This window comes from Cotesia typhae, unplaced genomic scaffold (assembly GCF_013202065.1).
Source record: "Cotesia typhae breed Kobodo isofemale line unplaced genomic scaffold, CoteBio_Ctyphae scaffold_45, whole genome shotgun sequence".
Lineage (NCBI taxonomy): Eukaryota > Metazoa > Arthropoda > Insecta > Hymenoptera > Braconidae > Cotesia > Cotesia typhae.
In genome coordinates, this window is record NW_027423777.1 from 1273309 (window position 1) to 1296743 (window position 23435).

Here is a 23435-nt window from a genome sequence, read left to right on the forward strand (position 1 = left end):
TGAAGAAATTGACAGTTCAGGTTCGATTAAGCTTCTCAAAAGATTTTCCCCAGAAACATTACATCCTTTCGGAGGATGTATGAGTGAAAATGTAGAAGCCAATCTGTAAACTTGAGCAAACATTTTCGGATCAGGGTGATCATTTCCTCCACATGAATGTCGCATGACAGAAAAAAATCTCTGAAATAAAATATCAATGATAATTTTTAACATGTTATAATAAATATAGTCAATAATAATTATATACAATTACCTCTAAAGGATCCTGTGATAACGTTGCTGTCATTAAATATTTAAATCCACATTCGGTTTTAAGCATATCTAGGATTTCAAGGGTAGCTCGCAACGTCACTTTCAAACCAAGTAAAGTGCTCTTCGATATGGGAATTTTTTTCTAAATTTTCCCAATTTTGCAAAAACTGCAGGAATTCTAAAATTGACTAAAAATTTGAGAGAGATGATTTAAAACGTAATTACGTAGAATGGCAAAGATTAATTGTACAAAGTTATTAATCTGTATCATCATTTATTGCCATTAGAGGCAGTTCACATGCTAAGAAAAATCTTCGCAGTTTTGACTTCACGGTGGAAATATTGTTTACGCGGAAGCATTCTAAAATAACTGTTTAAAAGATATGTACTAATTGAAAATATCCACTGTTATATTTATCACGATTCCAATGTCTCCATTGTGTTTTTACTATGAAGTCAAGATCACAATGATAAATAAACTGGATCACAAATGCAATCACAGCAAAACAAAAATCAAGGATGAATCTAAAAATATTTTTACTTAAGAAATCAACGATAAAACATTATTTTATTAGCCCATGTACATGAAGTAATCATAATGTATGAAGTACCTTACAGTTTTGTAATAGAGAAGTATTCTTTGTCATTCCGGTATATTTTTTTTTCAACTTTCAAATTTTTTATGAAACCTACAAAGTTAAAATTTTAAATTATTATGTTTTACTAAATAATTCTTACCTGTTTTTGACGACAATCTTCTCTTGCATACAGGGCATCTCTAGGTATGCGAGAAGTCATAGCTTGGATTAAATTAAAAACAAGATCTATGAACTTTTGTGTCGGAGTTGAATCTTTCAACTTATCACACATAGGTTGGTAATGAGCCATCGCGACAGATATCTCATGACCAAAAACCTATAATTAAAATAATAAAAAAATTATTGTAAATCTATTGAGAATAAAATTTTTAAAGTGTCTGAATATTTATCTTATTAGTTTATCAATCGAAAATAGTATGTAATAACATATTCAAGTATACATACTAGGGTGGGTCAAAAAAATCGAATAATTTATTTTTGATTTTATACTCTGAAAAATAGGTTCGTAGACACCTAAAAAGAATTCTCTCCAAGTATAAGCTCTTAATTATAACGGGAAGGTCCTCCGCTTTGCGGGTTTCTATTTTTTTCGAATAATCAGATAAAAAAATTTATATCTCGCTTCCAACTGCTTGGAAAAATATTCCGTGGCATAGATTTTGTGAGAAATTGAATGCTTTACAAAAAAGGTCTCTTATGACTTTTTCAAAAACTCAACCGATTAAAAGATATTCATAGTTGAAGTTTGGCTATTTTAAGGAAAATATTCGTTTTTATTATGAATTTTATAAGTCGATGAAAAAAATTATTTCGGATTGCGGAACTCATGATTTTGTAGGAAATTTACTGCTCTACAAAAATGGTCTCTTATGATTTTTTGATTAAGTGAAGCCGTTACGAGATATTCATCGTCAAACATTAACGAATATCAATATTTCCAGTTTTTGATCAATAATTCGATAAATTTTATTTTAAACTATGAGTTTCAGGAAAATTTACATAAATTTGAGTTTCGATCGATAAAGAAATGTTATAATAAGTTAGATAAAGAATTATTGGAATTATCATTGATTTTCCTTGGAGAAATGCCTCAAGAAAAGATTTCTTTCAAACGTCCTGGTGCTGTTCATCATGCTAGATGGATGGCTAAGGCCATTTATAGTTTGAAAATGTATCTATTCAGAGATGAATTCAAACTCTCTCAGAAAGAATTGCATGGTCTTCGTCATTTCTGTATTTTTATAGTCACATTGTATTTAAAAGCTTGGTTTTCATCAACTTCTGCAACAACTGCTGCTTATCATGACTTGCAGTTTATGAAAAATTTATTGGAGTACAAACATATCAATCCTTTGATTTCTTCAGCTACGTGTGAAAAAATGATTTCGCACTTATGGTATTTGAGCGATGAACTTGCCATTTTATCACTGTTTGACGATGGCGTTCCATTAGAAGTAAAAAAAGTATTGTTGAAGCTGTTAATACTCGTGAAGGTACAGATTCTAAAGCTAAATGATTTGTAATTGCTAAAAAGATTTGAATTCATTGGCGCAGAGAACTCTGAGTGACTTTGTGTCTAAAAAGTCATTAAATCTTTTCAAAATCTTCGATCTACCGTATGACTTTCTTGATGTCGATGTTGAATTATGGCCTACTAATGAGAGTTATCTCGAAAATAAAGAATACTTTCAACAACTAAAAGTTGTCAATGATTCAGCAGAGCGAGCTGTTGCATTAGTCAGTGAATATAATCAATGCTTGACAAAAATGAAGAACAATTCCAGTACTTATTGCAAGTTGTCAAAGAACATCAAAAACATTCCCAAATTGTAATAAAAGAAATTATTTATAGTAATAGCGTACTGTTATGTTAAAAATATAGACAATTATATTGCAATTGATAATTCAATAAAAAATTTATCTATAAAAAAGTTAAATACTGGTTGTTTCTTACTTGATTCAATACTTTTCATATTAAATTTGACAAAGAAATATGTCATTCACTTCAAATTAAACTAATCATTGGCTATATGTCGAAAAAATGCTCTAATTTCTTGTTTTAATGCAATCAAACAAGCTCAAGACTGAAAACAATATTAAAAAAATTGTTTATAACATTTCTTTATCGATCGAAACTCAAATTTATGTAAATTTTCCTGAAACTCATAGTTTAAATTAAAATTTATCGAATTATTGATCAAAAACAACTGGAAATATTGATATTCGTTAATGTTTGACGATGAATATCTCGTAACGGCTTCACTTAATCAAAAATCATAAGAGACCATTTTTGTAGAGCAGTAAATTTCCTACAAAATCATGAGTTCCGCAATCCGAAATAATTTTTTTCATCGACTTATAAAATTCATAATAAAAACGAATATTTTCCTTAAAATAGCCAAACTTCAACTATGAATATCTTTTAATCGGTTGAGTTTTGAAAAAGTCATAAGAGACCTTTTTGTAAAGCATTCAATTTCTCACAAAATCTATGCCACGGAATATTTTTCCAAGCAGTTGGAAGCGAGATATAAATTTTTTTATCTGATTATTCGAAAAAATTAGAAACCCGCAAAGCGGAGGACCTTCCCGTTATAATTAAGAGCTTATACTTGGAGAGAATTCTTTTTAGGTGTCTACGAACCTATTTTTCAGAGTATAAAGTCAAAAATAAATTATTCGATTTTTTTGACCCACCCTAATACATACTTCAGTTGCAAGAGGTACATTCATTACTTGAAAACCTTTTGGTTTCAAATGTTCAGGTGTTAATTTATAAGCTATTTTCATATTTGGTTGACGATAGTTTTCTTCCTCTAGAAGAGCTTCCCAATGTTTTTTTTAACGATTCCATAGGGCGTCTGAAAAATTTATAGCCTTAGTTAATTATATTATTCTGGATTGTCGGAAATAAACTTATATTTGAACGTTACCATGAATTCGCTAATCTTTTCATCCAAAGTTGATGTTCGGAAACATTTTACTAAATGATTAAAATCAGAAATCATCCACAAACGTCGTGAACTATCTGAAGGGTGTTTACAGCTTATGTTATTTTCGTTCACTCCTAATATTTTCCATACCCCTCGGTTCCATGATGCACCGTCCATGACAACTGCGTCTATACAAATTCCGCTGTTTTCCATCAATATGATACACTCTATAATAAGTTTGTGTAGTGGTTCACTTTTACAAGCACTTTTAGAGAGGAAGCAACCCAAAGCTTGAACCCATCGACCTTGAAAAGGTACAAACTTAAAAACAAGAGCATGATCTGCAGTTTTATTTCTTAAGTCCTCTGGAGTGTGTTCACCCAAGTCAACAAATCCATTAAATTTCATTTCTTGAGAATCAAAATAAACACCCTCACTCAATTTCATCTCATCAACAAGAAGTACTCCACGTTTTTGACATTTATCCATTGATTCACATTTTTGCTGTAATCCTTGAAAAATAGCTGGCTGAAACCCGTAAGCTGAACTGCTTATTTTTCGTATAAATTTATTTAGTGTCTCAATACACGGTAATGGTAAAATATCTCTAGTACGTAAAAATTGATATGTTCTTCGGCTTTTTATGCGTATTAAAATACACTCGTAAATCCATTCTAATGTATATCGCCGGCCTTTACAATTTTTCTTTTGAGCTGCGTCAAAGCATGAATTAACTACGCTCTGAAATGTTTTAGGTAACTTCATAATAGCTTTATTAACTGCAACTTTTGATTTCTGAGAACATTCAAATTTCGCCTGATACACCCTTGTGGAAATAATTCTCTGAAAAAACTCTTGAAAAGTCTTTATAACTCTGAATAAGACTTTTCGAAAGTCTTCACATCCCTAATTAAGTAAAGGAAAGACTTTTCTATCCACACGCTATCTGCTGGAATTAATTGATACCTAACATATTTTAGTTTACGAATTTACAGTTAGAATCTTTGAGTGTTCTTAGTTTCTAATAGGTGGCATGTGGTTAGAAAATTCTTTCCTACCTAGAAAGTTGACTTTAATATTTGATAGTCCAAATTAAATACCGATTGGATTTACTCTTTGAGTAATATCTGTTTCCAACAGCAAGTGCACTTCATTTGCTGTTGATGTTTTGACTTGCTCAACTATGAGTGATTCGATGCCCATCAAAGTATTTTCGTGATGAAAATATTATTTAAAAAAATTTTTTTAAAACATGCATTAATTCTTTTTATAGTTTTATTTAATTCTGATAAGTAATTTTTTTGAAAAGAAATATTTTCTTCTTTTCCTGTAAAACTGAACAAGTCTTATCAAGTCTTAATAACTCTTTGAGAAATTCCGAAATTGCAGGGAAAATTTGACTTTTGAAGAGTATTGCAGAGTTTTGAAGACTTATTAAGTCTTTCCTTCACTTAGTTAGGGATGTGAAGAATTTCGAAAAGTCTTATTCAGAGTTATAAAGACTTGTCAAGAGTTTTTTCAGAGAATTATTTCCACAAGGGCACTTTTTCTCTCAGCTTCATTTTCTGTAAATAATTAGTATTAAACTTAAAAAGAAAATTGTAGATGTTACATACTTAAAAGTTAATCCAAAAAAATTTGCCATTTTACGGAATTCATCAAACAGCATAACTAATAAACCTCGGTTGTAATAGAACGACATTCACCATTTGACGTTAAAGTATTACTTATGTACAACTAACATTTCCTTCTTCATATCAAGTTATTAAATCCGAGATTAAATTAAAATTATTATCGTTTTAATCTGAAGAAGCTACTGAGTATAACATTTAATCAACACAAATATTATTTAAAAACTTTGTATTTATTGTCATTGTATTGTAAAATGTATAAAAAGGGTTCTATAAAATAATTAACAGCTATTAATTCTGTAAACGGAAATAAAAGCAGTATATAGCACAATTATTTTATAGGAATTAAAATATGTACAATTTGAAAAACATAAAAATTTTTAATTTTTTCGATATTAGGACGAATGTACAATTATTTTTTCAAAATTATAACTATCTTGACGATATCATTAATATACAAATATATTCAAAAATAAAAAATGTAATATATAACAAATGGATGAAAAAAAACAATAATTTATGGGTCCACAAATGATAGTCGCTGTCAAAAAACCGTTGAAAAAGCACAAATTGTGTGGCTTTCCTGCAGGAGAAAAAAATAATATCGTTCGATTTTACAGCTTCTTTTAATGTCTAAAATTTAAAACCATCACCGGATTATCTACACACAATAAAATCTAGCTTTAAAGTTTCTGGTATATATATGTATAATAACTTACCGATCTTTTTAAACGTTTACATCGTTTTTGTAGATTTGAAGTACGACGTTTTTGAGAAATCGTATTTTCTAAAATATTTGAAGCAGAATTATAATTCTGTAAGCGATGTCGTAAAACTCTACAAGATTTACATCTTGAATTCGCTTGATTTCTTGTATAAGACTCGTCACCAAAAATTGCACCCTTACAAGTTTGTGAAAACCTAAAATTTAATGTAATAATTAAAAAAGTTAATTATATTTTTACTCGTCATATAAGTATATTTCTTTGCTAATATAAAAATCGATTATACTTTTTTTTTGTCTATTTGAGTACCAACGCATAATGGCCATTTTTCTACGAATTTCAAGTACTCGTAGATAGTTTTGAATGAAAATATATTATCGTTTGTAGTCAATTCCTCATTCGTCGAAAAAATAACCTATAATGTGTTTTCAATTAATTATTGGTATTAAAGAGATTGAGACAAATACAATTATTTTGCAAGAACTTACAGTAACAGATAAGTCTTTGTTTACTCGTAAACGGTTTACGATTTGCATAGTTTTAGCATCCATCCGAAAGAATTCCAACCCTTCTGGTTTTTCAAAATACATCCAACCTTGCGGTAGCACAGAAGATTTCAGATTATCAAAAAATTTTTCAGTTGGCTGAGAAGTGACTTCAGGTTCTTTATCATTTTGTTGATCAGTATGAGTTTCTTCATTCAACTGCACTATTTCTAAATCGTGTTTACTTTGTGTAATCATATCCATAACTCTATCAGAGACTCTCTGATCAGCTAATAGTTCTTGTTGTTTAGATTTATCTTCATGTTTTAATTTTTCTTCAGATTTATTATGGTTAGAACTCGGTTTTTGTAGTTGATTTATAACATTTCCTTCAACGTCATGTATGGCTACAGGGAGAAACTGATGTTCGACCGTTGGCAGAGCTGTATCTCGTAATGTTTTTTTACCTGTTGGAAAAATCGTGATCTCCCCGTTAATGTTGAACGTTTCGTACATTTTTATGTCCTCCTCTTCTGGCTAAAGCTGTATTCCATTTATTCAATTTTTCCAGAGTCTAGAAGTTGATATAAACAAAAAATATTAATTGCCTAAATTATTAAGTATTATTAGGAACATGTTACATTTTTGTAATATTTTTCATCCATCAATAATAATAATGTCAATATTTTCCAAAAAACATTAAGACTTTAATTTTTTTAATCAACTTTTTGTATAATTTTCTTTTATTATAAAAATTAAAAAGTTATTTAACTGTTCACTTCGCTATTGTTAAATAATTAATAAAAATTTATTATACATACTGTTGGGCGAAAAAATGATAGAGGTTGAGATATATCAATTCCGTTATTTTTTAATTTACGTCCACTTGAACAACTTTTCACTGAGCAAAGCTTTCCCATTATTATTACACTTATTTTATTAAAATTAACAACAATGAAATTACAAAAAAACAAAAATGTACCTATAAAAATTTTAAAACAATCAAATCGCTATCTGTATTATTTTAGCAGTTTTATAGGTTATATTTACTTAATTACATTCAACTATGTAAGTAGTTTAGGTTTTAAATATTGCATTTCTCCTCACTACAAAAGTCACAAAAAATATTAAATTATTACATCCTTTTGCTACACTAGAACCACTTTGGCAATTTTTTGAATCATAATTTGCTGTTTACTGGTGGACACTTTTTCAACTGATTCCCCATACGAGATGGTCCTCCTTGCCTCTACCCTCCATATTTACTACTATGCAGTCAAAAATTGTAGACTATTTTTTTAAAACGTGAATAATGTATATTTTAAAAAATGTCATTGAAATATGACACATATCGATCGATGAGTCAAAGTTTTATGTAACTCTATTCAAAATTGCTAATTTATAAAAAATGTTTGACAAGAGATATAAATAATAAAAGATTAAAAAACGGAGTTTTTTTGGGGTCTCAAAATAAGCATCAACTTTAGATTTCTGTAAAATCGTAAATTCAAATTTCATAATTCGCATGTAATTCCAATATTTTACCCTTTATAAATGCTAATTCGAAACAAATTTCTACCTCTATTTGATCAAAAGATAGCGAGTGACCATTGTTTATAAATTATGATAATTTATGAAAAAAACAAAAATTTTTTTTCATCATTGCGTTTAAGAAGGTTCAACTAATCACCAAAAAATTCAGCGTGAACAAAAAATTTGAATTGACGATTTTACAGAAGTCTAAATTAGGTATGTAAAATTATTAAATAGGTATGTAATCTACTATTCAAATATGTCAATGTCTTTGTTATCAATGATAACTTATCATTATTTGAATCTATAAATTGATCCATAAAATTATTCTTCTCATTTTCAGTATTTGTTGACAAAATTTCATCGTTCATCCGTCATAGTAAACAAAATGAATAACATTTCATTTATACTACACTAGTCGCTAGAATGTGTACACTGATAGAAAAACAATCTTGATTCAAGAAACTTTCTTTCTTCAAAATTTGAACTCTTGAAACTAGATATAGATATATTTCTTTCAAGAATTTTTGTCTCTTGGTTCAAAATAGGCGATAACATTGATTCAAGATGTTACCGACTTGTGTTAAGAATAATTTTTTTTTGGGTCATTAATTTACTTATTTCCAAGAAATAATTTTTTTTCGGTATAACAATTAAAGACTATTTAGTTTTTGAAATATACTTTGATGAATTATTTTAAGTTTTTTAAACGATAATGTTATTTTGGTTGAAAAACTAAATGTATCGATTGAAGATAATATAGCTCTAAAGCCAAGAAAATCTAAATCAAGACAAGAAATTCTTAAAGCAAAATAATCATTTGTCTTCCAAAATAAATTCTTAGATCAAGAAAATATCTCTTGAGTTAACATAAATTTTCTATCAGTGTAGTGAGATGTCGACAGTGATAAAAATTACAAATTATGTAAATAGTCATTTTAATAACTCGTATAATATGAAGAAGAAAGAGATAGTTTTAACAATCACAATGACTTTGACCTGGCTAATAATATTCATAATATGTTTCAGATAAACGAAAATAACTGATAACGTAAGTGGTTTAAAGTGTATTTTAGTATTGCAGCGTTAGTCGCGAGGTTGAGTCGTTAACTCATGCGATAGGCAATCATGAGTCCGCTTGTGCAAGTGCGACAAGGTAAGTTGTGTGGGGTCAAAGAAAAAAATATATATGGCAAAGAATTTTATGCATTTCGGGGGATTCCGTACACGAAGCCGCCGGTTGGAGAATTAAGATTCAAGGTTTGTATTTTTTATTTTTTTTTAGTTGTAGTTTGATTAATAATCACTAAGATAACTAAAACAATAGGATCCAGAACCACCAGAATCATGGACTGGAGTGAGAGATGCTAAGAAGTTTGGAAATATAGCATTACAATATGATAATGCATCACAGAAAGTAATAGGAAGCGAAGATTGTCTTTTTTTAAATATCTATACAAACACTTTGAATCCAATCGCATCAAAATCTGTAATGGTTTGGATCCATGGTGGTGCTTGGATTATGGGTTCTGGTAATGATGATATGCACGGACCAGATTATTTGATTGAAAAAGATATCGTCCTAGTTACAATTAATTATCGACTTGGTATTTTAGGTAAATTTGCACAGCTTTGGGAAAAGTTGTCGCTAAATTTGAAATATATAATGAATACATTGTTTGTAGGTTTTCTCAATTTGAATGATGAAAAAGCTGCTGGTAATCAAGCATTGAAGGACCAGGTCATGGCATTGAGATGGGTACAACAAAATATTGAAAAATTTGGTGGTGACGTGAATAATGTTACGATTTTTGGAGACAGTGTTGGCGCGGCTTCGGTGCATTACTTAACACTATCACCTTTAGCAAAAGGTATGAAATGAGTTAAAGATAGCAGAAGGGGGGGGGGCAAAATGGGCTCTCTAAAATCTTCGATATCCAAAAATATTTGGGGGCAAAATGGGCCCCCAACATTTTCAACACTCAAAATGTTTGGGAGATAAAATAGGCTGATTGGCCTTTAAAAACCAACGAATATTTTTCAGTTAAACAGGTTCTAGAATTTTTGAATTATAGAAATTATCAAAAAATTATATAAAGGACAAACTAGGTGACGAGTTAATTAACAGCATTATTTTTCTATATTTTTTATTAAAGAACTATTGATTTTTCAAAAACTTCCCAGACTATTTTTACGATGGTGTCTGTGCCTGTTTGTGTGTGTGTGGGAACGGAATTGGCAGCAATCGAAAGAGTTTCTTTGCCTTTAGATATTTTATACTATGTAAGTTAATTCATCGATTCCATCGATTCCAATAACTAATTGCCTTTTAAGCTTAAAAAACTACGTTGATCGCCGTCAACACTCCGACATTTTCGACCTGATTTATTATTGCTCTTGGTGTGAAATGTTGAGGGCTTAGGGATGGAGTTAACGGGAAGTTGCAGGGATGGTCTTTAATGACACTAAAGTGTCAACCGTTTTCCTAATTTTTTTATACTGAATACATAATGAAAAGATTTAAAGCATAAAACAAGTAAGAAATATGTTGAGTTTTTTTGGGGGCCCGTTTTACCCTACTTTTCTCAATTTCTAATTTTGATATATCGAGCTATAGAATCGAGCTTTATTGTGTCTATAGACACAAAAAAATCAATACCATAAACTCAGTAAAAGGCCAAAAAAAGTAAAACAAGCTGAAAAACTCATAATATAAAAATTTTCTGAAGGTGGTCCATTTTGCCCCACATTTTCAATTTTTAATCTTCAATGAACAGAGCAAATTAAGGTCAAATACTTGGTAAGAGACTAAAAAAATGTCAAACCAGCTAAAAACACTAAGAATTTCAACATTTTTTTTAAGGGACCCATTTTGCCTCCCTTTCCTCTATATTATATTTTGATTACATAGAGGTGCAAAAGGCGCCTGTACATAGAATCAGAATAATACATAAAAAAGAATTATAAATTACAAAATTTGAATACATAGATTATCGATTATCCAGTGCAACAGGTTACAAAGAAGAAAAAATTATTTGAAATTAAAAAAAATTTCTGCTTATTAGGATTATTTCACAAAGCTATATTACAAAGTGGCGTGGCTACTAATCCATGGGGAAGTGCGCCGTATTCTGGAGTTGAAACTGCAGTAAAGATATCTTCGCTACTGGGAAAGAAAATAACTGACACTAAAGAACTTATCGAATACTTACGAACTGTCGATGCGGCTCGTCTAGTTGATGCAGAGCGGGCAGTTAGGCCTTGGAATGTATGTAATTATCGATATGACTTGTTTTTTTAACTTATCTTATCTAATTGTAAGGCTCCAGCATTGACTGCTCGTTTACGTAATATATTATCTACCACAGAAACTTCATTTACTGGAAAACCCTTTCGTACCGTCAATAGACTCGAAATCAAAGAATCCATTTCTTAATATTCCCGTAGAAGAAGCTGCCAAGTTTGGAATTCAAGTGCCTCATATAATTGGTTATACAAGTCATGAAGGAATTATTATTCTTACAGGTAAAATTTTGTTGCTAACAACCAAGTTATTTGATTAATTTATTTTATTCATATTTAAAAGTATAATTTTATTTAGATATGAATGAAAAAATCTTTGCCGAAGTGGAGGATAATCAAGAAGAGTTATTGTGTCATCCAAATATCAAAAGATTTCTGCAAAAACGAAATATATCTGTGAAAGATGTTAAAAATTTCTTCATGGGTAATAATAAAATTTCCAACGAGAATGTCAACTTATATGTTGATTTAATGAGTGCTGTTAATTTCTTGATCAATATACAACACACTTTAGAGATTCAACTATCGATTTCGAATATACAATCATATGTGTATAAGTTTGAATATTTTTCTAAAGACTCTGTTGTTCTTCAAAAATTAATTGGCACCAATTTTGAAGGTATTTGCTTTGCAAACAATATTTTTATCAATAAGATCTTTTTTTTTTGTTTTATCTTCATAATTTTTTTTTTTTTGATTATTTAAAATATTTTAATGCATTCTAAATTATTTTAGATTGTGCTAAAACAATCTAAAATATTTAAGGGTATTATTAGCAATGGTAAATATAATGGTAGATTATTTTAGGTACAATCTTAGATAGATACTTTATTTATGCCAAGGCCAGATGGCCGAATGACAATTTTACAATATAGTATACAAAATAAATTACAAAAATTTCAAAATACAAATTGTCGATGATTAATTTATATAGTAGAAGTTCAGATAATATTAACAAGTTTCAGTATTAGATTAGATTTAAATAATTTAATTAATTTGATTTTATTTAAGAGTTAGATTTAACTGTACTGAAAGAAAGAGAGTGAAACATCAAAACTTCAATAACTATATTATTATTGGACCTGAAAACTCTACAGATTTATCTAATTGCAATCTAAATTGAAAAGATATTCAAAAATTTTATTTTTGAAAATCTCGATATCAGCAGGATTCGGCCTATAATTTCCAATCGATCTCAATGAAACTTCGCATACTTATTCTACGGACGAATTCCTTGATTAAGTTCGAAGACGAGTAAAATCGGTCGATTAGCTTACAAAGAGTTAGCATTTCAAAATTTTTTTGGTTTTTAAAAATTTTGAATTTCGCGCTTTAATGAGTGCGCAAGAGTACTTGAATTACTAATTTTTCTCAAAATAATTTTTCAGCAGTAAAAATAACTCAAATCTAATAAATTTATCTTAAAGTTTATACGATTATCTTTAATTTAAGCTTTGTTTGTCCATTTTTTAAATTTATTTCATGAGTTGGAAAATTAAAAAAAATTTTCCAATAAATGTATTTGGGGCATATATCTTCAAATAACATTCATATATCATTAGATTATTACAAACCTATTTCTCTTCTATATTCAACTAAGAAATCTACCTATCCATGTAGGATGTTTCAAACAGGATGTTTTTAAAGTATATACACTGATTAATTAGGTACGTCTCATGGAGAAGATATCTTTTATTTGTTTTGTCCAAAAATTCTGAATAAACTTGGAATGAAACCACCAGCTTTCGGATCAACTGAATATATCATCCAACAAAGATTCTTAGAACTATTTACTACCTTTGCAAAAACTGGGTATATAGCTGTTGATATTCAATTGAAACCCTTCAGCACTCGCGTATTTTTTTAGTATCTCATAGGTTGAGTATTCTTACGCAAGAGAAAATTCCATAACGTGAGTGCTGATGGGTAAGAAATTTTTTGCAAACACTAATTAATTCAAAATTTCCTTACAGAAATCCGAATCCGAAAAAATCAGATCTGATTCAGATTAAATGGCAACCAGTGGACAGTTCAATGACGTACAGTTGTTTGAAGATATCCGAAAATCTCAGTATGATTAAAGAATCAAATATTTTACACGATATATTAAAAGAAATTGAAAAATAAACGTTTGTTTATTTCATATGATAAATATGAAATGTTGTTCGTTGGTAAATGCATAACTTGGCAATGGCTGTTTTTTTTATTATTAATATGTTCGTACGAATCCAAATTTTGTTATTAAATAAACAAAAAATGTCTGAACTTTTCCAGCAAATTAAGAAATCCTTTAAAAATTAAGTTTTTTCTTTTACCGGATTTTTCGATGAATTAATATTTAAAAAATCAAATCAATTTTTTCAATTATGCTAAGAATAATAGATCTAATTAATTTTTTATTTCGTTAACGTAATGAAAGTTGAACAGCCCATTATATTGATGGCATTATTATTCTATTCCTAATCTTTGATGGAAAAAAAAATAATAATAATAAGATTAACCAATTTAACTATTTAATAAAGTAAATTATCTCCTGTCAATATATTAAATTTGTTATTACTATGCGTGACATTAATTTATCCCTGTTCGTGTTGCTTTTGTATTATTGGAAATTCGTATTTATGGACATGGAAATTTCTAAAAATGAATATTTGATTTTTGGAAAAAACAATAAAAGTATTTAAGTAAAATTAGACATTAATAGAAATGGACATTTATGAAAATGGATAATAATATAAAAAGACATCAATAAAAATGGTTAAAAATACAAATGTACAATTGAATAAATGAAACAGTCACTTTATGAACAATTGAAAAACTTTTCCAAAAAATTTAAATTTTTGGAAAAGTGGATAAATGCCCATCAATAAAAATGAAATCTGTAAAAATGGACATTTGAATAAATGAACTTCGATAAAAAATACTTACTTATGGAAATTAGTAAAAATGGACAAATGATTTAAATTCAATTACAAATAATTATAAAGTTGATAAATTATAAAATTAGGGTTTTTGACGTGCGTAAAGTAAAAAGGATGTCTGAAGAGCTGGGAACTCGGTTACCAAGACATCTTCTTTGTAGGTTTTTACGGAAAACGCTAAAATATCAATTAGTTCATTAAACTTAATTTTCCGAGTACTTAATACACGGTAAAAGAATGTTCTTGAATCAAGTATCTAATTTTGAAGAACTTGATATTCTTGATTTGAGTAGAAAAATTCTTAATTTAAGAAAATTTTTTTTGATTTAAGGAAATTTTACTTGATTCAAGAATTTTTCGTCTTGATTCAAGACAATTACTTTCTTCAAAATTATATACTTGGTTTAAGAATTTTTCTCTTGAATCGTTAATTTTTTTTTGTGTACTATTTATATATTATGACCATGCTCACCAGCATTTTTAATTGAATGCAAGCGTTTTTATTTAATCAATCATGAATATGCACAGTGACAAAATAAATGGGAATTAAAAAAATAAACGAAATTTAAAATATTTTATTTTGTTTCTTTTTTTGTTCAACCATGGGCAATAAATAAATAAATAAAACTGTATGCAATAAAATAAAAAAACGTTGGTAAATACACTCTACGTTAATAACTAGTGGTTAGTAATGTCTGTCAAGTTTCGCTATATTACTATATAGTATATAAAGCAGATTACACTTTTACGTTTATCACCCTCGTTAAAAATACTGATTGAAAAGAATTGAGAAGCGGTCACTCCATGCAAACTATATATCTATATTAGGGTGGTCCTTATGTTGGGTTTTTTGAAATTTTTTTTCACGATAGTTCAAAATCGGTTCAAAATCTATAAAAAAAAAATCATGCCAAGTTATAGCTCTTAATTTTAATATTAACCCGCGCCCCCCGACGGTCAAAGTTTTAAAGGAAAATAACATGGGAAAAGTTATATTTTTACTTTGGAATTTTTTACGTCATAAACTAACCAACAAATCACATCAAAAATATTTTTTCTAATGCAAAATTTAACGGTCTACAAAAAGGTCTCTTATCATTTTTTGATAATTCTAACGGTTTTGAAGTTATTCGAGGTCTAAATTGAAACTATAATCTTTTTCATAGTTTTTTCTGTTTTTTTGGTCATTTAATAGTTCATAAATTATGAACCGGTTATTCTTTATAATCTCATTGGATTTTTTTGTTTAGAAAATTTTCAAAGTAACTGTAACTTTGGAATAATAGTAACACCAATTCATTTTTTTAGCCTGAACTGTCGAACATTTTAAAGATTTTTAACTTTTTTGGATATAAAAGAAATTCGGGACCTATTGTCTCGATTTTTATTGTTATTGGTACAAATATCAACAAACTCCAATTTCAAATTTTGATTTCTGGTTAAAAACATTTTAGAAACCGATCATGCCGCCATCTATTAGATTTTACTTCAATCTCTAACACTAAAATTAATTCTCAGATTACTCATAACCTACATTTATTTCTCAGCTTGATCAAAATCGTTCAATTACTAGTACTGATGCCTTTTTGATATATAAATAAATTTTTTGAGTTCATTTATTCGATATTTAAGTAATCAGTTAAATATGGAGTTATCACGTTTACGTCAAAACATTTTTTGATTGGTGATGTTGACGTTCAAATCGTAGGTAACAAATTACCATCGAAATTGCAAGCTTTGAAAGTGTTATTTTTTTATACACGTATTTTAAATAATACTATCACAGATAGTGTTGCTGCAGTGATTGATGAAATTATTGTGTTTTGGAAGAAAGCTCGAATTCCCGTTCAAGATGTGCAAAGATGTCGAGATAAGTTGAAAAAACTGTATGATGAGTGGCGCATACTTCTTAAACATAGAAATCGGAGTGAAGTTGCTGTGAAAAAACAAAATGAATTTTCCTGTTCATTAAAAAATTATTTGACATCGCACCGTCAAATGTATTTGAAATGGTTGATGAAAATTCCAAAGAATTCTTGAATAATCAGAGATCAGATGAACGAATTGGTTTTATTGCAAATATTAAGACGAAATACGATGACGATGAAATTGGTGTTAAAAAATTAGAGAAACAATTGGATTTCGAAAAACGAAAATTGGAAAGTGAAAAAGAAAAATCATTATTTGGTAAATTATAATAATCAACTTACTCATTGATATTTTATTATTTTATAGTGAAGATATTTTTGTCTTATCATTATCCTTTTTGTAGACAAAAACGTTGAACTCTTATCAAGCCAAGGAAGTGCTCAATCATTCTCTAGTGGAGAAGTATACATTCCAACTACTGCCGGCCAATTTAAATCAAGAAATATAAGAGGAACTCACAATATTCTCAACGAAAGAGTTGTAGCTACTTTTGACCGTTGTAAAGTAAGCGACAGAGATGCTGTGTTTATAACTACAGCTATTTGTCAGTCGCTTATCGATTTAAAATTATTAGAAGTGGATATTAATTCCATTATTGTCAATCGATCATCTATTCGCCGATGTCGGCTTACTATGCGAGAGTCAAAATCAATAGAAATAAAAAACATTTCCAAGACTTAAAGTTATCATCTATTGTTGTACATTGGGATGGAAAATTATTACCTAATTTGTTAAATACAGAAACTGTTCATCGATTGCCTGTAATAATTACTTCAGAAAGTAAAGAAATTATGTTAGGTGTACCAACGAGTGAAGATGGAACTGGAATGGCACAAGCTTCTGTAGTTCATAAGACATTATGTGACTGGGGATTCGACATATCTGTAAAAGCAATATGCTGTGACACTACTCCTTCAAATTTAGGCCTTCGTAATGGTGCTGCTGCATTACTGGAAAAATTGTTAGAAAGAGATTTGTTGTATCTTCCATGTAGGCATCATATATTTGAAATAGTCCTAAGATATGTCTTCGAAGCTGTTTTTCCAAATACTGTTGGTCCTAATGTTCCACTTTTTATCCGATTCCAAAAGCAATGGGGAGATTTAAATAAACTCAGTTACAAAACAGGTTTAGATGATCCGAAAAATGATAATATCTTGACAAATGAAAAAATTGAATCTATTAGAACTTTTGCGACTGAAACTCTTGCATCACAACTGCCTCGTGATGATTACAAAGAGTTATTAGAGCTTACTTTAGTTTTTATCGGTGTCATCCCCGAAAAATTTAGTTTTCGTAAGCCAGGAGCTTGTCACCATGCACGATGGATGGCAAAAGCTATTTATATATTGAAAATGTACATGCTTCGGGAGCAATATTGTCATTGAAAAAAGGTGAAGATAATAAACTACGGCAAATATGTGTTTTTGTGACAATGGTTTATGTTAAAGCTTGGTTTTCGTCGTCAAATAGTGTCAAAGCTCCGTACCATGATCTACAGTTTATAAAAGAATTCAACAACTTTAAGGCAATCAACAGTAATCTTGCTACTGTGGCAATTAGTAGATTTATGAATCACTTGTGGTATTTATCACCAGAATTAGCAATCATGGCTATTTTTGATGAGGAAGTTTCACAAGAAACAAAATTAAAAATTGTCGCTAAGCTGCGTAAAGAAGAAGAAACAATTGTGATTGATGATATTCCGGAAGAAGACTTGGATTATACTAGTGAAAAATGTAGTGTTAAACGCTTTCAAACTAAGAGCATAACTGAATTATTATATAATGATATTGACTTTTTCGTAACTGCAGAATCGATCAATTTTTTCAATAGATTCGAGTTACAAACAGAATTTTTAAAGATTCATCCTTCTGAATGGGCTCATAATGAACACTATAAAACTGCATTACGATTCGCTAAAAAACTATCGGTTGTGAATGACTGTGCTGAAAGAGGAGTTAAACTAGTGCAAGATTTTTGTAATCGTTATACTAAGGATGAAAAACAAATGCAATACGTGTTACAATTGGTTAAAGATCATCGTCAAATGTTTCCTGACGCACTTAAAAAACTAATGTAAAAACTTCATGAAAGTATCTGTAATTAAAAATAAAAATGGTAATGTTTGTACATTTTCGATTCATTAAAATATTAATAATACACTTCTTTAATTGATTAATACTTTTCACGTAAATTATAGTTCAAAATTATATGCATAAGTAAAAAAGTAATCTAATATGAATAATAACCCGTCTATGATTGTTGAATTATTAAATGACCAGAAAAAACTATGAAAAAGATTATAGTTTCAATTTAGACCTCGAATAACTTCAAAACCGTTAGAATTATCAAAAATGATAAGAGACCTTTTTGTAGACCGTTAAATTTTGCATTAGAAAAAATATTTTTGATGTGATTTGTTGGTTAGTTTATGACGTAAAAATTCCAAAGTAAAAATATAACTTTTCCCATGTTATTTTCCTTTAAAACTTTGACCGTCGGGGGCGCGGGTTAATATTAAAATTAAGAGCTATAACTTGGCATGATTTTTTTATAGATTTTGAACCGATTTTGAACTATCGTGAAAAAAATTTCAAAAAACCCAACATAAGGACCACCCTAATATATATATACAAACAAAAGAATTGAAATTATTGAAAAGAATTGGAACTTCATCATTTTTAATTCTTTTCAATCAATATTTTTAAACAGGGCAATATTTTAATATTTGAATAAAATATAATATTATACTGAAACTTTATCGTTTATGTTTTTTTCGGCTGAATTTTTTTTACTACTCAGCCAACTCAGATAAAAACAATATGACTGTGTTTCAAGGCATTTTTACAGGGATAAATAAATTATGAGTGTATTAATGATAGAGTATACATGAGCATTAATAATACAGTTATACATTGATGTCAGAACATTCCTTTTGTATTATATCATATGAAACTAATAATTTGAATTTAGTATTGCTTGGGACACTGTAGAATACGTTCGCTTGTCAGAAAGATATTTATTCACCATGGATACTTTAATTCTCGAAGTGCAACAGGGTAAATTGTGTGGAGTAAAAAAAAAAAATGTGAACGGAAAAGAGTTTTTTGCCTTCCGTGGAATTCCGTACGCTAAACCTCCTGTTGGAGAGAGAAGATTTAAGGTTTGTTATTTTTCAATTTTTAAAGAATGATTTCACAATACATTATTTTATTTTATTTTATTTTCTTTATATACATCTCAACAGCCTAATGGCCAATAACAGAGATACAAAAAGATACAAATGTTATTCTGAGTGGCGCATGACAGCTAACGTTCCTAATTATACAAAGTTTATTATTATTCTTCAGTATAACAAAGATAATAATTATAATTATAATTATACTTAAACTTAATTTTATACAGAGTATATACTATATTTAATATTTAATATACTATATTTAATGTACTATATTCAATGTACTGTAGCTGGATGACATTAGGATATATTATTATAAAAAGAAGATAGGTGGTCTTCTCATCTGGAGTTAACTATGATTGAAGCTATGGCACTGACACTGATGCTTGACATACAATCGAATAGATCAATATTACTGTCCTGCTGTACAATGAAGTTACAAATGTTAATTAATCTATATAAAGGTGAGGAAAGCGTGAAGTTATTCTTCAACCGGGATGGGTAGAAAGGCTGATCTGATCGTAACATTCGTTGAGGTACTAATATAGGTAACCTTTCAAGGATCCTAGGACAATCTATATTATTAAAAATTATACCAGCTACCAAGAGTATCGATGCGCAGATCCTTCTTTCCTCTAGAGTCAAGAGATTTGCATCAACACACATATTTAGATAGTCAAATCCCCTAGCTGGGTAGATTCCAAATTTTTTAAATGAGAAATATTTTACAAATTTCCGCTGTACTCTTTCAATATTGCTTATTTGATTCTTATAAGTTGGTGACCAGACTACTGCAGCATATTCTAGCTTCGGTCTGACAAGTGCTACGTAAAGGGCTTTAATTACACTTAGATTCTTAAACTTTATGTTCAGAAATAATTTTTTGAAGACTATAACTTTGCTTTTTTTTTTTTTTAATTTAAAAATTAAAAAATCAATTTTAAGCATTTGACGATGTACTTTCGATCATTGATTTATTATTTTGTCTCAAAATTCACACAAAATTTGAAGAAAAGCCGAAATATCAATTTTTTTTATTGATTTTTTAAAATGAGATTCGAATCTAAGGCAGTTGCAGCGGTCAGAAAAAATTGAGTTAATTTTTTTAATCAAAGAGATTGATTTTTGGAGAAATTAGAAAAAAAAATTTTTGAAAAAAAATTGAAATTTTTTTTTTTCAAATTTTTGTAAAATCAATCTCTTTGATTGAAAAAATGAAGATTTTTGAGAAAAAAATTTTTTTTTCATTGAAGAAATGAATAAAAATCGAAAAATTCCTCATAATGGTGATTTTTGCAAAAACAAAGAATTTGAAACTTCGGGGCACTATGAAAAAAAAATTATTCAATTACTCAATTTATCTTTTTCTTAAAAATAAATGAGCGTTATGAAGCGTGGACTTTTGGATTTTCCAAACTTTTTTTAAAATTATACTTAAAGGATCCGGAAGCAACCGAATCATGGTCTGGTATTAGAGAAGCCAAAACATATGCCAGTAAATGTGCGCAAGTAGATATCTTAACTCTAAAAGCATTGGGAACTGAAGATTGTCTTTATTTGAACGTTTTTACACCAAATCTAAATTGTAAACCTGTTATGGTGTGGATACATGGAGGCGGATTTTATTCTGGAGCTGGTGATGATGATTTTTTTGGCCCCGACTATCTCATTGAAAAAGATATTGTTCTAGTTACGATAAATTATCGCCTTGGTATTCTAGGTAATTTTTTCAGAAATCTACATAAAAATCAATTATCGTTTCAACAAAACATAATATGTGATTCAAGGTTTTCTTAATTTGGATGATGAAGAAGCATCGGGCAATCAAGGCTTGAAAGATCAAGTGATGGCTTTGAGATGGGTGCAACAAAATATTGGAAAATTTGGTGGTGATCCGAACAATGTCACCATTTTTGGTGAAAGCGCTGGAGGAGCTTCCGTTCATTATCTAAATCTTTCTCCTTTGGCTCGAGGTTTTGTATAAACTAGTTTTATTTTCTTGTTAATTGTTTTTTTAACTTTTTCATATTCTTCGAATTATAAAATTGATAAATTTTGGTTTTCAGGATTGTTTCATAAGTCGATTATACAAAGCGGCGTTGCGACTAATCCATATGCGTTTACAGTACATTCACCCAAAGAAGCAGCAATTAAAATATCATCAATTCTAGGGAAGGAAACAACTGATACTCAAGAACTTATCAAATATTTACGAACCGTCGATGTAATCGAGCTAGCTAAGGCCGAACATAAGATTAAGTCTATGAAGGTCTTCATTATATTTAAAATTCACTTGATTTATATGTTATTTGTTTTTTATATTTTAGATAAAATCTTGATTTTTGCCGTAGGAAATTCTTATGTTTGAAATTCCTTTCGTACCGTCACTTGATCTTAAGTCGAAAACTCCATTTCTGACTATTCCAGTCTACGAAGCTGTCAAGTCTGGTATAAAACTTCCTCATATGATTGGTTACACAAGTCGGGAAGAAATCTTCACTTTAGCACGTAAGCTAAAATGAGCAAATTTTTTTTTAGAAAAGTACAAGTTGTTATTTATAACTACACGGAAAGAATAAAATTGCACTGCATATCCTCCCATATTATGCTCAGTGTAATCTGTGGTGAAAAAAATTTCAGATAATATCAAATATAATCCAGATTATACGAAATTATTTTTGTATTATACTCAGTGTAATCTCCGATTTGACCAAATAATTTTTCTGGTAATACCGCCCCATATTACACTGGATATAATCTGAAAAATATCTTGTATAATTTGAATTATACTCAGTAGCATCTTGGATTATATAATTTTTTCAAAAATTGTGATATTCAACTTTTTTCCTTTTTAATTTACAAATTTTTTTTTTATATTTGTAAAATTTGCGAAAATTGGGTAATCAATTTTTTTTTTAATTGTGCATTTTTTTTTAATATATCAATAAAATCAAATAGAAATTTCGTTCAAAAAAATAAAAATTAAAATGGTGACTTCACTTATATTTACCAATATTTACCAAAAATTTTTCAACCGCAAATTATCGAAAAAATTGTGCTTAAATGATTCTTAAATATTTTCTATCCAAGCATTGCATTGTATTTTTGAAAAATACATAAAAAAATAAACAATTTAAAAAAAAAATTAATTATCATAATTTCAACAAATTTTACAAATTTTCAAAAAAAATTTATAAATTAAAAAAAAAAAAAAGTTGAATATCACAATTTTTGAAAAAATTATATAATCCAAGATTCTTACCTAATTTTTCTGGTTATACCGCCTCATATTACACTGGATATAATCCGAAAAAATTTCCCGTATAATTTGAATAATACTCAATAGAATCTTGGATTATTTAATTTTTTCAAAAATTGTGATATTCAACTTTTTTAATTTTTAATTTATAAATTTTTTTGAAAATTTGTGAAAATTGTCGTAATTATTTTTTTTTTAATTGCGTATTTTTTTTTTAATACATAAATAAAATCAAATAGAAATTTCGTTCAAAAAAATAAAAATTAAAATGGTAACCCCACTTGAAAATATTTACCAAAAATTTTTCAATCCCAAATTATCGGAAAAATTGTGCTTGAATGATCCTTAAATATTTTATATCCAAGCATTGCATTGTATTTTTGAAAAATACATAAAAAAATAAATAATTAAAAAAAAAAAAATTAATTATCACAATTTTAACTAAGTTTCAAAAAAATTTATAAATTAAAAAAGAAAAAAGTTGAATATCACAATTTAAAAAAAAAATGATCTAATCCAAGATTCTACTGAGTATAATTCAAATTATACAGGATATTTTTTCGGATTATATCCAGTGTAATATGGGGCGGTATAACTAGAAAAATTACTTGGTCAAATCAGAGATTATACTGAGTATAATAACAAAATAATTTAGTAAAGAAATGTATGTGAAACCAATTTATT

The 23435-nt window shown here is 28.5% G+C and overlaps 3 protein-coding genes across 6 annotated transcripts; 2 read left to right on the top strand and 1 right to left on the bottom strand.

Annotated features, from left to right (window-relative positions):
• Positions 1 to 1030: 1030 nt before the first annotated feature.
• On the bottom strand, positions 1031 to 7824 carry LOC141536748 (uncharacterized). Of its 3 annotated transcripts, XM_074257465.1 has the most exons (7): positions 7684 to 7824; positions 7447 to 7607; positions 6629 to 7199; positions 6427 to 6555; positions 6135 to 6336; positions 5401 to 6048; positions 3791 to 4579 (listed from the first exon to the last, which is right to left on the bottom strand). In XM_074257465.1, exons 3-5 carry the CDS (start codon positions 7139 to 7141, stop codon positions 6319 to 6321), a joined length of 660 nt encoding a protein of 219 aa, XP_074113566.1. In that variant the 5' UTR covers positions 7142 to 7199; positions 7447 to 7607; positions 7684 to 7824; the 3' UTR covers positions 3791 to 4579; positions 5401 to 6048; positions 6135 to 6318. The 3 variants fall into 3 exon arrangements, with proteins under 3 accessions (XP_074113564.1, XP_074113566.1, XP_074113565.1); XM_074257464.1 differs by lacking the exon at positions 3791 to 4579 and adding an exon at positions 5145 to 5349 and having other exon boundaries at positions 7447 to 7685; XM_074257463.1 differs by lacking the exons at positions 6427 to 6555; positions 6629 to 7199; positions 7447 to 7607; positions 7684 to 7824 and adding exons at positions 1031 to 1167; positions 3596 to 3712 and having other exon boundaries at positions 3785 to 4579; positions 6135 to 6301.
• A 1146-nt stretch (positions 7825 to 8970) lies between these two features.
• Positions 8971 to 15281, top strand: LOC141536745 (juvenile hormone esterase-like). 2 transcript variants are annotated; one of them, XM_074257457.1, is made up of 8 exons: positions 8982 to 9418; positions 9486 to 9774; positions 9844 to 10029; positions 11224 to 11426; positions 11527 to 11683; positions 11760 to 12080; positions 13129 to 13273; positions 13435 to 15281. In XM_074257457.1, exons 1-8 carry the CDS (start codon positions 9287 to 9289, stop codon positions 13586 to 13588), a joined length of 1587 nt encoding a protein of 528 aa, XP_074113558.1. In that variant the 5' UTR covers positions 8982 to 9286; the 3' UTR covers positions 13589 to 15281. The 2 variants fall into 2 exon arrangements, with proteins under 2 accessions (XP_074113557.1, XP_074113558.1); XM_074257456.1 differs by having other exon boundaries at positions 8971 to 9418; positions 9486 to 10029.
• A 3651-nt stretch (positions 15282 to 18932) lies between these two features.
• On the top strand, positions 18933 to 22675 carry LOC141536853 (juvenile hormone esterase-like). The gene is made up of 5 exons (XM_074257621.1): positions 18933 to 19477; positions 20933 to 21212; positions 21280 to 21465; positions 21559 to 21761; positions 21844 to 22675. The coding sequence occupies exons 1-5, from the start codon at positions 19343 to 19345 to the stop codon at positions 22012 to 22014; spliced, it is 975 nt and encodes a 324-aa protein (XP_074113722.1). The 5' UTR covers positions 18933 to 19342; the 3' UTR covers positions 22015 to 22675.
• The last annotated feature ends 760 nt before the right edge of the window (positions 22676 to 23435 follow it).

What these genes read in the sequence shown, in the direction of transcription:
- LOC141536745 (XM_074257456.1), top strand. Translation starts at nt 9,287, where the DNA reads ATGAGTCCGCTTGTGCAAGTGCGACAAGGTAAGTTGTGTGGGGTCAAA. An exon ending in AGGAATTATTATTCTTACAG is followed by an intron (nt 11,684 to 11,759) that starts GTAAAATTTTGT and finishes AATTTTATTTAG; the next exon opens with ATATGAATGAAAAAATCTTT. An exon ending in ACTACCTTTGCAAAAACTGG is followed by an intron (nt 13,274 to 13,434) that starts GTATATAGCTGT and finishes ATTTCCTTACAG; the next exon opens with AAATCCGAATCCGAAAAAAT.
- LOC141536853 (XM_074257621.1), top strand. Translation starts at nt 19,343, where the DNA reads ATGGATACTTTAATTCTCGAAGTGCAACAGGGTAAATTGTGTGGAGTA. An exon ending in TTATCGCCTTGGTATTCTAG is followed by an intron (nt 21,213 to 21,279) that starts GTAATTTTTTCA and finishes ATGTGATTCAAG; the next exon opens with GTTTTCTTAATTTGGATGAT. An exon ending in TCTTTCTCCTTTGGCTCGAG is followed by an intron (nt 21,466 to 21,558) that starts GTTTTGTATAAA and finishes TTTGGTTTTCAG; the next exon opens with GATTGTTTCATAAGTCGATT.
- LOC141536748 (XM_074257463.1), bottom strand. Translation starts at nt 4,549, where the DNA reads ATGAAGTTACCTAAAACATTTCAGAGCGTAGTTAATTCATGCTTTGAC. An exon ending in AAAAGATTAGCGAATTCATG is followed by an intron (nt 3,713 to 3,784) that starts GTAACGTTCAAA and finishes TAAATTTTTCAG; the next exon opens with ACGCCCTATGGAATCGTTAA.